The sequence below is a fragment of the Sciurus carolinensis genome, chromosome 10 (assembly GCF_902686445.1).
Source record: "Sciurus carolinensis chromosome 10, mSciCar1.2, whole genome shotgun sequence".
NCBI classification, from domain to species: Eukaryota; Metazoa; Chordata; class Mammalia; order Rodentia; family Sciuridae; genus Sciurus; species Sciurus carolinensis.
In genome coordinates, this window is record NC_062222.1 from 100,309,131 (window position 1) to 100,326,890 (window position 17,760).

The 17,760-nt window shown below is 38.3% G+C and overlaps 1 protein-coding gene across 1 annotated transcript; it reads left to right on the forward strand.

Moving 5' to 3' along the window:
• The first annotated feature begins 3,545 nt into the window (after positions 1-3,545).
• Sgcb (sarcoglycan beta) lies at positions 3,546-17,659 on the forward strand. The gene is given in 7 exon segments (XM_047567259.1): positions 3,546-3,604; positions 7,100-7,309; positions 11,314-11,503; positions 12,223-12,392; positions 12,394-12,411; positions 12,715-12,846; positions 16,357-17,659. Coding segments are annotated over 7 exon segments (960 nt in total). The 5' UTR covers positions 3,546-3,568; the 3' UTR covers positions 16,561-17,659.
• The last annotated feature ends 101 nt before the right edge of the window (positions 17,660-17,760 follow it).

Below are 17,760 nucleotides of genomic sequence, written 5' to 3' on the forward strand. Positions count from 1 at the left end.
TTGCCCAGTAATCAGATTGCTCCAGATTGCTGTGTCTTTCCATTATCTCCCTTGTGTACACCCTGTCCTCTCCAAGGATACCTTCCCTTAAGTCTGCAAGTCTAAATCCAGAGTCTTCTGGGGTCATTTTTTTTTTTTCTTAACCCCTGCAGTACCAGGGATTGAACACAGGGCTTTGTGCATACTAGGCAAGCACTGAGCTACAATCCTAGCTTGGGTCATTTTAATAGAGATCCTTAATTTAATTAATCTGTCTCAAGCCATTCAAGGTATTATGATAGAACACCATAAGGCTGGGTGGCTTCTTAAACAAGAGAAATTTATTTTTTCCAGTTCTGGAGTTTGGGCAGTCTAAGATTAAGGAGCTAACAGATTTGGAGTCTGGTGACAGCACATTTCTTAATTCATTGATGGAAACTTCTCACTGTGTCCTCACATAGTGGAAGGGACAAATGCACAATCCTGGGCTTAATTTATAAGGGCACTAATCTCATTCATGAGGGCAGAGCTAATAGCCTGATCTCTTCATGCCAAGGTTTGAATTGGTCCCCCAAATTTCACAAATTGGCAACAATCTCCAAGTCTCCAAGGACCTGAAGATGAGTAGACCACGAGAGTTTGTCCTCATGAAGGATTAAGGTCATTATCTTGTGAGTGTAAGTTTTCTCAGGAGTAGGCTCCTGGCAAAAGCATAAGGATGGCCCCCATCTTCTCTTGCCCCCTTGCCGTCTCTCGCCTTTTACTATTCCATGGTGGACATGGAATGATGCAGCATAAAGGTCTTCATCATACACAGGCCTCTTAACCTTGGACTTTCCAATATTCAGAAACATAAGAAATAAATCCCAGGTATTCTGTTATAGCAGCATGAAATGGAGCAAGATAACTCCCAAAGGCCCAGTCACTTCCCAAATTCCCACTTCCCAGTGCTATCATATTGGGGTTTAAGATTTCAACATATGAATTTGATTATGGGCAGGAACACACAAATATTCAGTCTATAGCAAAAACCCTATTTCCACAAAGATCACAAAAATACTGAGGGTTATGTCTTGGATATTATTTTTTAAGGGACATTATGCAACCTACTACAAAGTGAATGAGGTGTTAATGTCTTCATAATCTGCCTCATACTGGGGAGTGTGGGCTGGGGAGCTCTGCTTTGTGCTTCCAAATTTAACAATATACAATAGGCGAAAGGAAATGTCAAAGGAAAGACTATGTTGTGTAACAAACAGTAAAGATTTGAGTCAGGTGAACATGGGTTCAATCTTAGCTCTTTAGTTGAAAACTTGGTCAGTCATTTAACTTCTGAGTCTTGATTTCTTCATTTGGAACATAGGGACCTATTTCATAAGACTGTTATGAGAATTAAAGAGACATTAACAGGCACACAGTGGCTTCTAAATACCATTATGTCAAAGAAAAAAAGCTTGAAGATAATGTACTTGATAGTGCCTTACATTAAAGTTGTGATTGTATAAATGAATTGCAACTTTTCATAAAGGACAGAAATTGGCATCAAGAATTGTGGGATGACCTGTCAGAAACAGATCAACAATGAAGAATCCAAGAGAATGTGACTTTCAGATAGCCAAAGGAGCATTTGGCTTTAGGAAAAATCTGCTGTCAGGAAAGTATCTATTATCAGCAGCCAAGTGGGAAAGAGGTTGGCAAAATCAAGGTAGAGCTTTCTAGTCTTAAAATTGGTATATTAGGAATATTTTGAAGATATTTAATAAGTGACATACTGTACCAGGCATTGGAGATAAAACAAAGAGTGAGACATAGACATATGATGCAATCTAAGTACTGCACAAGGGTAGGAGCAGAGTTAAGGAACAGAACTCCTAAAACTACCCTTGAGAGCCTTGGAAGACTTTGAAGAGAACAAGCCATTTGGATGATCCTCAAGGATAAATAAGAGTATGTCTGCCAGAGAAATAGAGAAGGACTTTAAAAACAGTGGGGGAAAAAAACAAAGCATAGGAATTAAGGGCGACCTTTACAGATTTGGAAACAGGAATTCGGGATCAATCAAAAGCCCAGTTATCCAAACTGATGAATGAAAACAGAGCCAGGCTATTAACATAGAGACTTGGTACTGCCTCCCAAAGCCTTTGGCCATATTTTTCAGTCTTCCTCCCTATAACAGCAGGTTTGTCCTAGAGGCTGAGGCAGGAGCAAGCCTTCAGCTGTGAGTCAGATAATTTCTAGCATTTGGGAAAGAAGATATGCAGAGATTGATGACCAGTTAGATGCAGACCATACATAAAATCAGAGAAGAGGAGAAAAGATTAGGAAGCATTTACTGCATGACATTATCTAATTTAAACTCCTCAACAATCCTCTAACATAAATTAGAGCAGCGAAATAACCATTCCAGTCATCAAAAAGCAAAACTGAATTTATGATTACACAAATGGTATGCCTTTACGCCATGTACAGACAGAGAAACAACATGTATCCCATTTGTTTAAAATAAAAAAAAAATTTAAAATAGGAAAAAAAAAACCCATAACTGTTAATAAGGAAAGTATTTTCTACCCTATATTTAGGTTTAAAAAAATGTTGATTTTTATCAAAAAAAAATTACTTAACTAATACCTTATTAAAAAACATTTGGTTTATGTTCCTTTTTGTTGTTATAAATAATGGTGGAATAAGTACCCTTGCATAAAAAAAAAAAAAAAAAAAAAAAAAGAAAAAATGACGTAGTTCCTGGAGAGAGGAAGCTTTCTGCTAAGAGTCAGCCCTGGGTCCCAGGATGCTTTCTAAAAGTGATTGCCGGTGTGAGAAACAGCTCTTACACCTTGGTTGCTGCACTCCATTACGTTTTTTATTTTTCGATGAAAGGCGTGTTGGGTAATACTGATAACAAGTAACAACGAATATGTACTCAAGTTACCTGTACCTGTGGGTGGCTTCCTGGTGTGCAATAAATGTCTGTTAAATTAGGTTCGTCAAGGACATAAATCTTCAACACTATTTCCAATACTATGAGGAAAAGCCGCCCCCAATACCGCAGGAAAAAAGCTTCAGTCTTCATAGGCCCTCCAAAGTTTAGAAGCAGCCCTGAAGCCATTCAGTGTCCTCGCACTGGGGACAATGCCAAGATTCTAACCACCTACTGGTAACTTAATTTCTGTCCTCATTGTCACATCCCATCCTCGCCCATGAGTACGCAGGATGTCGCCCCTTCCCACCCTCGCCAGGGAGACGCTGGCAAGGAGGACGTCACACCTCCGATGTCAGTAGCCCTTCACGGTGGGGAATGGAGAGAGGCAAGATGTATTTTGAGGGTTCCTTTTCGGGCGGGAATCTGGGGGCGGTCGGGGGTCGCTTAGGGTCCCTCCCTGTCAGACCCTTTCCTGACGCAGCGCCCAGCTGGAGATCCTGGGAACCTCGCTTCCAGGCTGGGCGGCACCGGGCGGGGCGGGGCGGGGGGCGTGTGAGCAGCGCCCCCTCCAGTGCGCAGGCGCGGGAGCGGGCGTGGCGGGCACGGCGGGGCGCGGAGCGCGGCGGCGGCGGGGGGAGCGGCGGCAGCTGCAGCGGCGGGCGCTGGAAGATGGCGGCAGCGGCTGCGGCGGCGGGGACCGAGCAGGTCTGTGAGCCCCGCTGCGTTTGGGGCTGGAGGAGCGGGCGAGGCCGGGTGCTGCTGGCGGGCCGGCGGTCGGGCCGGCCGACCGGCGGGGCGCGAGGGCCAGTGGGGCCGGGCTCCGCGGGGCGGGGCGGGGCGGGAGGAGCTGTCCGCCACCGGGATGCTGGCAAAGGCGCGGTGCGACCCGAGCAGGAGCTCCCTCTCCGGGAAGTGGGGAGCCTGCCGCGGCCCTCGGCCTAGCTTGACTTGGCTATCCTTCGGCGGCAGTGAGAAGGGGACACTGTCCTCAGGGATCGGGAGGCTACCGTGCCAACCCAGAGCCTACTCCGGGACGTGCCCTGCTTGGCCGCCAGCAAAGATGCGGATAAAAATAACCTCAGTCCCAGCCGGGAGGCTCCCCAGACACCAGCCAAGAAGTGGTCAGCTGTTGCCTCCTGTCAGATTGTGGCCACGTCTTGTTTCTGCCAACCCTGATAGGCAGACGTGCCAGATTTCCCCTCTCGCTTTGGTTTTTGAAGATTTAGTCGCCAGTATAAAACTGTGCTGTCTAGTGAGTTTTAAATCACTTTTAAGAATGCATTATCAAGTATTTCCTGATCTGCATTGTAAACTTGTAACTTAGAATAGTTTCAGAGTCCCTCCATCAGCCTATACTCATATATGTACATGCATATGTGTGTGAATATGTTTACATACATACACATACATATAGTTGCTAGGGTTATAATTTTCAGTCACTTCTTAACTGTTGTTTCCCTTTTAAAATAACTGATAATGATAGTTTCTTTTGAGAAAGTGTCATTCTTCAACATTGTTGAGAAAATCAGTGAACCAAGTTGCAAACATTCTTTTTGACCTTTGGAAAGATTTTCTTAGGTAATTAACTTTTTAGAGATCTATTAGCTATATGTTCCTGGAAGTCCCATTCTAAGGAACAGAAAAAAATAGGAAGATGTGAAGTCTGCCTTCAAGGAGCCTAAATCAAACTGCCAAATAAATGCAAAAAAATCAGCTAAAGACAATAGTTAAGCTGCAGATTAGTGACAGTTAATGTAAAGGAATGAGTGAAGTTTAGAGTAAAGTTTGAAACTGTCAAGAGTAAAGCTGTTCCTTGGTTCTCATGAGTTCCCTCCTGATTAAAGAGCTTCTGTGTTAGATGCATTGGTACTTACTGTCATTTATTGGTCCCCAGCCATATCCCTCCCCTCATCTTTAGCTTCATTCCTATACCTGTTCTCTCCATCCATTTAAAGTTACCAAAGTTCATTGCCTCAGAGGTGACTTGTACTCTAAATCTCAAAGCTGTTCCCTTTCGTAGAATGCCCTTCTCTGCTTTTGTGCTGGACTTAATACTGACCATCCTTCAGAATTCAACTTTTTTAAACCTCAACTTTTCTTAGAAATCTTCAGTGTAGCCCCCACCCCTTAAGTGGAGTTGCTGTCCTCTTCTGTACCCATTTGGTATTGCTTTCACTGCTGTGGTATGGCACTTACCATGTTATACTGCAGTTGTTCATGATTTTGTCTATCTACCCTACTGTCCTGTAAGTAAGCTCTTTGAATGATATCTTGTTTAACCAGTTTGGAGTACCTGACACCACATGGTAAATATTCAGTAATTGTTAAATACATCAAATTGAAGATAATAGTGGAGATGAATTTGCAAAGAGTGCATCCCAAAAGGGATGAATTTTGCCCTCTTTCTCTCTTATCTATGGGCCTGTATTCAAACTCTGACTAAGACCTTTAAGTCACCCACCTATTAAGACTGTCACAAGCCTGTACTGTGTCTGTGCAAAATAGAAGAAAGCACTTTTACTTATGGCAACTCTTACAACTAAAAAAACAATCTAAATGCATATCCAACTCTAAAATGTTTGCAGGTCATGCACCCTCTTAGATGTTGCAGCCTCATGCAGTACCCAACCTACACAACTGTATTCATGTCTGCTTTGTTATAAAATCTTTTGAGTAGATTATGTTACCTTCTACAGAGCCTTTCTTATCATCCCTGATCTGTCAGGTCTAGCAAAGCTGGGAGTATAAAAGTTTTGGACAAGTAGGGCCAGGCTGAGGAAGTTCTTGGATAGCAGAGTACAGACTCTAATCTTTATGTTCTGTTGAGCTGGAGGTCATCAGTGGTTTTTGATCATGAATGACTTACGTTTCAGGGAATGAAAAAGTTAAGGTCATCTGTCAAGGAAGAGTGGAAAGGACAACTGGAATATTATTGTGGTGGCAGGGGTAACAGGCTTATCAAAGGCTTATGAAAAATGGAAAAAAGAGGAAGTATTTGAGTACTGTATCTGACCCACCTACTCCTCCCCCTTCCCAACAACTCTAGCTCATCCTGATTCTCTCCCATTTGAACTCTGCAGCATGTATTGCTATGCAGTTTGTTGGCACTTGAATATACAAAGTGCTTTGTTGCACTGTTAACTGTTTCTGACATAGTACTGTAACACATAGAGAATAAGAATGCTGGCCTATATGTCTTGTATATGTCTTGTGTGGCCTATATATGGTATAATGTTTAAGCTTAATACATACCTATTCAAGAAATGAGTTTTCTCAGAGCTCTCAAAATTATATAAGTTGGGCAGTATCCATTTCTGCCATTCCTTTCATACTTTTGTTAAGTAGGATTTTTATTGCCCACTATGTCATTCAACCATAGTCTAGTTTAATGGTTCTCAAGTTTTTTGGTCTTAGGTTCTCTTTACACTCTTAAAAACTACTGAGATCCCAAAGAGCTTTTGTTTATGTAGGTTACTTCACTGGTATTGATTAGAAATCAAAACTGAAAAAATTTGAAAACTTAAGAACAAACAAACATTGCATTAGCTTTAAGAGTGATAATGTTGTCACATGTGATCATGTACTCTATTAAAGGGAAAAAGGAAATGATCTTAATGTTATTTTGAAACTGTATCTGGCATTAAAGACCCTGAAGGGGTTCACTTGACCCCACCACAGCCAACATACACACACACACACTCTCTCTCTCTCTCTCTCTCTCTCTCTCTCTCTCTCTCTCTCTCTCTGTCTCTCTCTCAGAGGACTGCCCAATCTGCCGATCTAGGATAATGTTAGCTTTAGTCAGTGGAGTTATAAGGAGCAAACTGTTATCAACTATTCCAAATTCTTTTTAAAATATGTGTATGAAAAAATTAAGCATATTAATAAAAATAAATTGTCCACCATAAGATATGTTTGTCAATTCCAACAAGAAATTATGTGTACACCTTATTGACAATAGGACTGTTGAAAGCAAATAGGGAAAAAATGTTATCAAGTAGTCACACTGAAGTTTTTCCTATGCAGTGCCTCCCTTTGTAGTAATGTTATTATTTGGAGACTGTAGGCCCATGACTTGTGGGGTTTTAGTGGAAAATATGTCCGTAACCGGTTTAGTTTTCTTTAGTTATGAATTTGCCCTTAATAAATGTATCAAAAAGTGTGTTACAGCTGTTCCATTGTGCTGTATTTTGTTTTTAGCAAAGTTCCAATGGTCCTGTAAAGAAGTCCATGCGTGAGAAGGCTGTGGAGAGAAGGAATGTTAATAAAGAGCACAATAGTAACTTTAAAGCAGGATATATTCCAATTGATGAAGATCGGCTCCATAAAACAGGATTGAGAGGGAGAAAGGGCAATTTAGCCATTTGCGTGATTATCCTCTTGTTTATCCTGGCTGTCATCAATTTAATTGTAAGTATATGGTGCAGAATATTCTCTTTTCAATTACCGTGGGGAAGTTTTCATTTTTTTTTTTAAGGTGATATATGAACTTAGTTCCTATAACTTGTTAGGGGACCGTCTTATTTTCTGCTTTGCTGTACATGTTTTATCTCCTATGGGCTTTAGTGAATATGTATAAAAAGCCTAGGCTGAGGAGGCAACACTAATTGCAGGAAAAGTTGAATGAAAAGACAGGATTCTGTTTTTTTAAGAGAGACAAAGGCAATAAAATCATGGTGAAGTTCTCCTTTTAGGAAAAATGTTGACAGATTCTTCCCTTTAAAGGACTTAACTCTTAATAAGGGTAGAGTCAACTCAGTAGAGGAGAACAGCCTCAGCAACTTAGTGAGGCCCTAAGCAACTTAGTAAGATCCTGTTGCTCAGTGGTTAAGCACTCCTGGGTTCAATCCCTGGTACCAAAAAAAAAAGAAGAAGAATGAAAGGATCTGGTAGATTGATTCACTCTATGGTGCTGAGGACCTACATGTTACCTTTTCCAAAGATATTTAAATGTTTACAGGAGGGGTCTTTTTAATCTGAGTTCACAACTCTGAAGGTTAATTTTGAAACCCTCTGGAATATATTTAGATTGTTATTTTTATGTTCAGAGAGTGATTAATGGTATACCTAAGACTGCTTATGAACATGATCTGCAGCACTTCAAAAGTGACTTTATTTTTACTTCTAATGTTCTCAAGCCAGCCTTTGTAATTTATGTACATTCAAAACATTTGTGTCTAATTCTTCACTAAAGTCAGCAAGAGCTAGTACTATACATTTTATAGTTGGTACCATAAATAACTTTACTAGGAAAACATATTTAGAATTTATTTTTTATCTTATAAAGTTGTCTTATTGGAGACTCCTGGTTAAGAGGCAGAACGAAGACATTTCTATCCTGTGCTCTAAAACACTCATTCCAAAGTGACAATGGCAAGAAACAGAAATATCTTTGAAGAGAGTAAAAGACAACTGAAATCCCAAACCACAATATATGAAGACAGAAAGTAGGAGAAGGAATGGCAAATACTTGTCAGTGAGAAGAGACTTGCCTGTGTGTTGGGAGGGGGCTGCAGGGTGTATTAGTGAAGTGCCTTGCTGAACCCTCAAAGCCTCAGGAGTTGGAAGTACAAGTACCTTGAAAAGCAGAAGCAAGACAGGACCCGAAATAGAACTCATTTGAAAAATCTGTAGTAGTCAGATGCCTGGGCCTCCCTCTCCCCCAACCAGCAGTTAGGGCAGCTGCCCCTCTGAACACCACCCAAGACTAGCATGTGTCTAGACACCCTGGACCAGACAGGCATCTTTCTGTCTGAGGCTGTTGGGCGAAGGTGGGTTTCCAAGCTGAAAGTAGTGTAGTCTGAAAGCAAAGCACTGAGGCTGCCTTTCGTGCACCCCTCTCCCCTCCTCCTCCTCCTCTAGCTCCCTGGCAGCAGGAAAGAGACAGAGGAGCCCCCATAGAGAACTGAAGCACCTAAAGAAAAAGATGTGACAACAGTGACTTTTGGCAGGTCGCAGTGAAAAAACCATCTACTCTCCCTGTCATGAAGCCTGTAAGTCACAAACCCCATCCCACATAATTTTCTATGGACATTTTCTCAAAATCACTGTGAAATATGAACACTGAGTCAGGGATCCATAGATTTTTTGAGGAAAGCTTCAGGAATTGAAAAATGATGGAACAAAATACCCAAGTCCTGGGGAAGTATGTCCCGACCCGCGGGACATCAACGCAGGACGGCGAACCTAAGAGAGAAGGAATGAAAGGGACAAGAGACACAGGGAGTGACAGCAAGATAGGAATTCTGATCGAGCTGCAAATTTTTATTATTCTCACGGGTATTTATGCTGAGGGAATGAGGGGTATGATGAGACACAGGCTGGTTGGCTGTGTTTTTCTTTTGGGCTCCTGATAAGGTGCAAGTTCATGCCGTTGGGAAGGTGAAATCCCAGAAGAGAAGCGGGGGCGGGCCATAAGCAGAACTATCAGCCGGGAGTGGGGAGGGGGCGCGCTCGGGGAATCCATCAGCCGTCAGCTGCAGGGTGTTTGCGCAGGGGAGGCAACCGCAAAATATTCCCTGGGCTGCTGCTTATCATAAAGGTCAGAAAGTCCTCAGAATGAGAACTTCTTCTTGGTCCCTGACAGAAGTAGAAACTCAAACTTAGGGAGATAGAGAAAATGCAACAATTGACAGAAAATATTAAGGATATTGAATCCATGAGACAAGAAGGACATACCATTTAAAAGGAGCAATTGAACTGGGGATATAGCTCATTTGGTAGCCTCGCAAGCACAAGGCCCTGGGTTCAAATCCCCAGCACCGCCAAAAATAAATAAATAAATAAATAAAAATAAAAAATAAAAGGAGCAATTGAAGAATAGGAAGAACTCATAAAGATATACACACAGATGGATGGATAGGTTTTGGAAAACAAAGAAATATTCAACAAAATGAAGAATCCATCTAGGAGCTTTCTATTAATAGGAGATTCAGAAAGCAAAACCAGAAAACATTGGAAAGTTATCCAATAAATTAAGAAAATTTCTAGAACAGATTGAAAACTACCATTCTAGCTCTGGAATAATGCATTGAAAAAAGAAAGAATCCAGACTAGTACTATGAAATGTAAAAAATTAGAAATAAAGACCTTAAAATCTTTCTAAAAATTTTCCAAGAAAATAAAAAAACAGGTTTATATAAAGAATAAGTCAGAGTGGCATTGGACTTCTCAAAAGCAGAAGTGGGACAGGCATGGTGGTGCACTCCTGTAATCCCAGTGACTCAGGAAGGAGGCTGACACAGGAGGATTGCAAGTTCAAGCCCAGCCTGGGCCATTTATCAAGACCCTGTCTCAAAATAAAAGGACTGGGAATGAAGCTCAGTTATAGAATGTTCCAGCACCACCAAAAATATTTTTTAAAGGTAGCAATGGAAACTGGAAGGCAATGAGGCAGTGACTTTCAAAGTTCAGAAAGAACATTTCAAATCTAAAAATGGCTACTTAAGCCAGAGTGTCAGTCAGATGCAACATTCTTGCCATGCATGTTCTTCAAAAAATTTTACTTCTGCTGTTTATGAGAAAACCACTGCTTTACCAAAAGAAAGCACTGAAGAAAGATGAAGATAAGGAAACTGGGTATCTTTCTTGCACAGGAGAAAGACAAAAGGAAGTTCCAGCACGAAAGAAAAGGAAAAGTTTACAGTTAGACAGCTGTGCGGGAGGACAGAGATTGGAGCAGGAAGTCCAGATTGGAGCAGGAAGACAGGTTGCAGAAGGATTTTCTGAGAGAGAAAAATAAAACAAATATATGATCTGAGGAGTTTAGACAGAACATTTCATGGAGAGGTTTATAGAAATGTTTGAGGGTTTGAGATTTAGTTAGATTTTCAAAGAAGCTAAGCAAATTAAAGAAAGATGTATTATACAAAGTAGAAGAAAAGAATTCCCATCATAATAAAGTATTTGCTTTAGCAGTGAACAGAGTTTATATGGTCATAATACTGAAAATACTGAACATAGATTCAACTGAAACCTGAAGTTGGAATTGGAAGAAAAAAAGAGGTAAAAATAAGCTAAAATTCTCATGTGCTAAAACAGAAAATTACTAGATAAAACCTAAAATTGATAAATGTGGAAATAACAGTATACATGTATTAATTCACATATTGTTTAGAAACAAGGAGATAAAGCTTACAGCTAAAATCGTTGAAAGTGATTGCCCTGGGGAATGAAACCTGGAAAGGTAGAAGAATTATAGACCTTTCTGAGTATTTTGACTTGTCTTTTGCGAGTAATGCCGTGATAAAAATAAATTGGTTTTGTTTATCAGTGGAAAATCAATTAATATATTCATCTTACTGGTTAAACATTTTAGGAAGTCTTTGATGTTTTGGCAATGATTTTTTCTTTTCATTTTCCAAGTGTGTCACGTGTATGCTGCCTGTTAACAATGGGCTTGTGCTCTTTTTCAGATAACCCTTGTTATCTGGGCTGTGATTCGCATTGGACCAAACGGCTGTGACAGCATGGAGTTTCATGAAAGTGGTCTGCTTCGATTCAAACAAGTGTCTGACATGGGAGTTATACATCCTTTATATAAGAGCACAGTTGGAGGAAGACGAAATGAAAATTTGGTCATCACTGGCAACAACCAGCCTGTAAGTTACCACATTAACTGAAACGTGGTGTGTGAATGGAAAAGGGGGATTCGAGAACAATTCTTTGCAAAAACCTAGTTAATTACAGGAAGAGCTCTCTTCCTTTAGAGAAAATTAATTTATTAGTTTTGTATTCATCAGTGTTTAGAAATACTTAGTATTCAGTAGTGTTGGTTTTATAATCTTTTAAACTTAGATGCTTTCTTAATATTCTAGATTTTGTTCAGTGGTAGCATTGACAGATATAACTAGTGTAGAAATAGGTCGGTTACTCTTCTCCACATGAGGAAACTAATTAAGAAAGCTCCTTCCTGGGGTAGAATACCCTGTATTTTCTGAGAATCTGGGAGAGAATGTGTCATTCTGCTCAGCACCAGGCATGCCACGTGGCTGCTCTAACATAGGCTGGGTGAAACCTCAAGAAGGTATTCTTACTTTCGCCCCAGCCATCTTAGACCTTGAGCATGTTCCCTATGACCTGTGCATTTATGCAGAGCCAAATAAGCAAATAAACATTTAAGTTTTCATTTTAAAGAATTCTTCTCCCAAGGAAGTGGAGATAGGACACATGCAATTAAATGCATTTGAAGTTAATCTATTATTATAGGTTTTTTTTTAAATAGTGTTTTGTATAATTTTTTAAAAATAATGTTCTTTAGGAATTTTGGTTGCAATATTCTTTGAAAATATATTCACAATAGAGTGTTTTTTTTTTAAGATTGTTTTTTCAGCAAGGGACAACAAAGCTCAGTGTAGAAAAGAACAAAACTTCTATTACAAGTGACATTGGTATGCAGTTTTTTGACCCGAGGACTCAACATATCTTATTCAGCACAGACTATGAAACCCATGAGTTTCATTTGCCAAGTGGAGTGAAAAGTCTGAATGTTCAAAAAAGCATCTACTGAAAGGGTACGACTTTTATTTTCTTCACTGTACTAATGGGAGACAATTATTGTCTAAAGTTATAAAGTGGGAGGAGAGTTTCACTTCTTTACAGTGATATGAAAGACTGTATTCCAGAACATGGAAAAGGATTATTTCTAAATCTTTCATTATCTAGTTTGTGTGACCAATCTCAAGTCTTCTCTTTATATCAGTTTCCAGATCTATAAAATTTCCTGTAATTTCTCATGTTTGAAACTCCCATTTATCTGTGATAATTTGTCTCATATTAATTTAGAAACTCTTTTCAATACTTCTTTTTAATTTTAGATTACAAGCAATGCTACCAGTGATTTGAATATAAAAGTTGATGGGCGTGCTATTGTGCGTGGAAATGAAGGAGTATTCATTATGGGCAAAACCATTGAATTTCACATGGGTGGTAATATGGAGTTAAAGGCTGTGAGTATTTTCTTAAGAGTGTAAGAGAGTTATTAGGTTCTTAGATACATAAATCCATGTGTAGAATAGTATACAGTTACTAGAAATGGTGATATAATTGTATATTTCTTTGTCATGAAAAGATTTTCAAAAAGGATTGTGAAGTAAAAGAATGTTACAAAACAATTTGTGAACTATTTTATTTTATTTTTTAGAACATATAAGTTTATAAAAACCTATAAGAATATATCAAAATATCAGCAATATTTAGTTATGAGTAGCAGGATAAAGACGATTAAAATTTGCGTTTATTTCGTTAGTTTGTATTGTCTAAATTTTGTTGGTATTTGTTTAAAAGGCAAAAAGAGAAAAATCCCAAACTTCTTAAAGAGAATTCTGAAAGATCAAAGTATGCATGCCCAAAAGTTGTCATTAACTAAAGAGTCTTCATAGCCTTTCCTGTTTTTAATCGTGTTGTGAAAAAAAAATTAACAAATGTATCAAGTTTATTTCATTTAAACATCTATTATGAATTCTATAGGAAAAAGATTTTTGCCTTTATTGCAGCTTCTGAAAATTAAATTTTCTTTTTGCTTCACAGATTATATCTCAACTTTAGCAGATATTATACCTCATATAAGGGAGCCATAAGTTAAAAAACTTTTGCTAACTCATAATTCTGGTCAAAAAGTACTTATTCAAAATCCTTGGGGCCCTTACTATATACTACTTAACTAAAATTAATTAAATTTGTCTTACCAAGCATTACATGATAAAAGTGACTTCAAATCTAAAGGCTTATTTATTCCCTTTTTTAAAAATTCAGTTGCACATTTTTTAGGAATAATGAACTGTAGAAAATGAGGTAGTTGTTTCACTTTCATAAACAACTTTTTCCCCTAAAGCTCATAATTCTATCTCTGAATAGTAAAGATGAGCGTTAAGTGTAATTCTTGCCAGAAACACCCTAACAGTATTGAGTAGTTGTGCTAAGAAGCCCTTTCTCGAAGAGAGCAAGTTGAGCACCAGCCGGGCTGTTGTTTTGTGCATGAGAAAGCTGAAGGGAAAAGCAGGAGGCCTGAACCACTCACAGAGACCATACACAAATTACTTAAACCTTTATTTTTTCCCCACTGGAAAATTCTTGTCCTATTCTATCTTATTTCATGACAAATGTTAAAATACTTCAAAATATATATACATATCAGTTTCTTCACAGTTAAAAAAGCATATTGAAAAGATAATTAGCTGTATAATTCAGTCAATATCAATGATTAGTTTTAAAGAATATAAGCTACTTATTTGAATTTTATCAAACTACCTTTTCAAATCTTTTTTTTTTTTTCTCTTTCTCTTTTTTAATTTTTCTTTTTTGTGGTGCTGGGAATCAAGCCCAGAGCCCAACACACATGCTAAGCAAACATTCTACCACTGAGCTACATTCTCAGCCCTTAGTTTTCATTTTTAATTGACACATAGTGTACATATTTATGAAGTACAATGTGATGTTTTGGTAGATAAATACGATGTGTAATGATCAAATTAGAGTAATTAGCATATTCATCACTTCAAACATTTATTGTTTCTTTGTGGTAAGAACATTTAATAATTCTCTCTTCTGGCTATTTTAAGTATACAGCATAATGTTAACTGTATTCACCCTACTGTGAATTTAATAAAACTGCCTAAGAAACAATTTAAAGAAAGTAAAATTAAATGACCACAAGATGGCAGCATTGGAATAAAATTTGAAAACTAATAATTTAGAGTTAATATTTATTCCATATAGCTTGAGCATCCCTATTCCAAAATTTGGATTAGGAATACCCTACCAGTAAAATACTTCAAAATCCAAAAAACTGTGAAATCTGAAACGCTTCTTTCCAACCATTTCAGATAAGGGCTAGTCAGCCTGTAACACCACTAATACGTTATCCATTTCTATTGCTTTTTAACCATCTTTCTGTCATTGCTTTAAATACCCTCTGTAAGATGACAACTCCATATCTGGAACTCCTGCCTTATGCCTTAGCCTTTCCTCTGAACTAAGGTTCAGATACATAAATGCCTTCTTACCTTCTCCACTAACATGTCTAATAGCATCCAAAATCCAACAGGTCTTAAATCTTGACATCCTACTTCCTCACCAAACATACATATCTTTCAGTATTCTGTCCTGTAAAATGAGAACCTATCAGCAAAGCCTCTGTCTGTACTCTCAGAAGATGTACAGAGGCTGGCTGCTTCTCACCACCTCCACCATCATCACTATGGTATGAACTGTCATCATTTCCCCACCTGGATTGTTGGAACAGCATCCTAACTGGTCCTTCTATGACTTTGCTTCACAACAAGTCAATTTTTTGCCCTTCAGCCAGAGTGATTTTTAAAACAGTCATATCACTTACCTATTCAGAACCTGTACATGGCTTCCACCTAATTTCAAATAAAATCCAGAGTTCATTCCTTGGACTTTCATGTCTGGTCCCTGGTCTCATCTCCTCACCCTCTGTGCTCCATTCACTGGCCACCTTACTGTCCCTAGAACATCAGGCACATCTTTACCTTTGCACTTACCATTTTCTCTGCTTGGAATTCCCTTCCCCGTTACCTACCTGATTTACTTCTTCACTTCTTCCGGTTTCTGTTGGAATGTGAACTTATCAGAGAGGCCTTCCCTGATTCTTGTGTCAAATAGGATCCCCATCTGCTCACTCTCTCTACTTCCCTACTTACCCTGCTTCACTTTTCCTCAGAATGTATCCCATCTGATGTCCTACAGGTCTTACCTCTTCATTTGTTTATTGTCTGCCCCACTCCCTGAAATGGCAGCCTAATGAGAACTTGAACTTTGTCTATTTCATTTATCTGTATCACCAGTACCCAGGATAATGTCTGGCTCATAGTGGGCACTTAATAATTATTTGTTGAATAAATGAAAGAAATAAAGAAGAAAGGAAGGAAGGGAGATATGCTTAGTGATCCCTAAAAAAGGGGTTCTTAGGGCCTTTTTTATAAGAGTGTTTCTGGAGCAGTGGACTTGAAGAGGAAGAACCTCCACACAGTTTCCTTTGAATACGTGGTTTTCTAAATTATATGGTTTTAATCTTAGTTAATTCAATCTTCATTAACTCAAATTTTCCCTGTAAGAGAAAATGTCTTTTTCTTCTCATCATCAAAAACTTATCAGTCAGTAACTTCGTTAAAATTCTCTTAGGAATTAACAAGTGAAAATGAGACATAATCAACATTAGTTTTATTAAACACTTAGGACTTTTGATGTAATTTTAACTAATAATTGAGAGTTATACTGTGGATTTATTGACATACAGTATGAACTGAATAAAGTAAGAAGTCATCAGTTGTATCTTGATGGTTGTTTTGGTTTTTGATGTTGCCATTATTGCTTTGGTCATGATTTTACTCTTACTGCCTTCTTTTCATGTTAATACTCTGGCAAGTTTTGTTTAGTAACTTTGTTCTATACTCACATGTGGAAGTAAAAAAATCATATTATTATCCCTTTCATAGGAAAACAGCATCATCCTAAATGGAACTGTGATGGTCAGCACTACGCGATTACCCAGTTCCTCCAGTGGAGACCAGCTGGGTAGTGGCGACTGGGTGCGCTACAAGCTCTGCATGTGTGCAGATGGAACTCTCTTCAAAGTACAAGTAACCGGCCAAAACATGGGCTGCCAAATCTCAGACAACCCTTGTGGGAACACACATTAGAAGAGCCCAGAGGTCATCAGTATGTTTATATCTTGACTTGACCTTTTTTTTTTTTTTTTTTTTTTTTTTTTGAGTATGCATGCAAATCATGTTTTTACAGAGTTTGTGATAATTTTTAATTATTTTAACTGGAGAGCGCTACTGTATCTATTATGTAGTCTCCGTATTTAAAATATTCTTGAAAGCCTAAATTCTAACACATTTTTAAAGTTGCACTGAGTTTTCAAGAGACAGTCCTCTAAAATCATTACAAGAAGTCAATAAAATCAAAATTTATCTTTAAAAAAGTGTTTTTTAAAATTCTGCTATCCTTGACTAAAAGACAAAGGGCTGAAGCAACTGTTCAGATTCACTATAATAAGTTTTTGGTACTCTAATGGGGATAGACCCATTAGAGATGTTTAAAAGGCATACCATCAGTGTTTCATGTTCTATCTTTTGGTTTCTAAAAGAAAAGATGTGGATTTTTAGTTCATTAACCTTGAGCCATATTCTCACATACAAGTAAAGTCATTAAAGAACTTGACATACGTGAGAGTATAAATTGTGGGTCCTTAGTTTTGCACTGAGAAGAAAACACTCTGTGATAGAATGTTTACTTGAAATAATGATTATTATTGAGAGTCCACAGTGTAGTAGAAAGTAAACATACGCTCAGCTTTAACTTTCAAGTAATGATAGCTGTCATTTGTTAAGTGTCTTAGATTTCCCAGGCAATATATGTTTAATGTCTCTAGTTCTCACTAAGGCTCTCTGAGTAGGTGTTATCATCCCAGTTTTCCCCATTGGGAACTGAGGATCAGATAAGTTAAGAAACTTGCCTAAGATGATACAGTAAATCGCACAGTTGGGGGGAATGCAGGTGTGATCAAACCCAGATGTAACTGATTCCAAATACTGTGCTCTTTTTACTATCAGCACTGAATTCTCAATTATTTAAAACTATAGAGAAAGATGAAAAAGGACTAAGTCAAACTTCCCTAAAGTAAGAAAAGCAAACAAAACAGTTATGCTACTCTAATAAAAAGAAATAAATCTCATGTCAGTCAAAAAAAAAAAAAAAAAAAACTAATCACTGTTAGATTTTAAACTATCTTAAGCAAATTCCAAAACATTATTCTATATAGAGGTGAAATTGACCTACCTATGAGTTACCAGTTTTCCAACTGATGGTTCTTGGCACACTGGATTACCTAAATA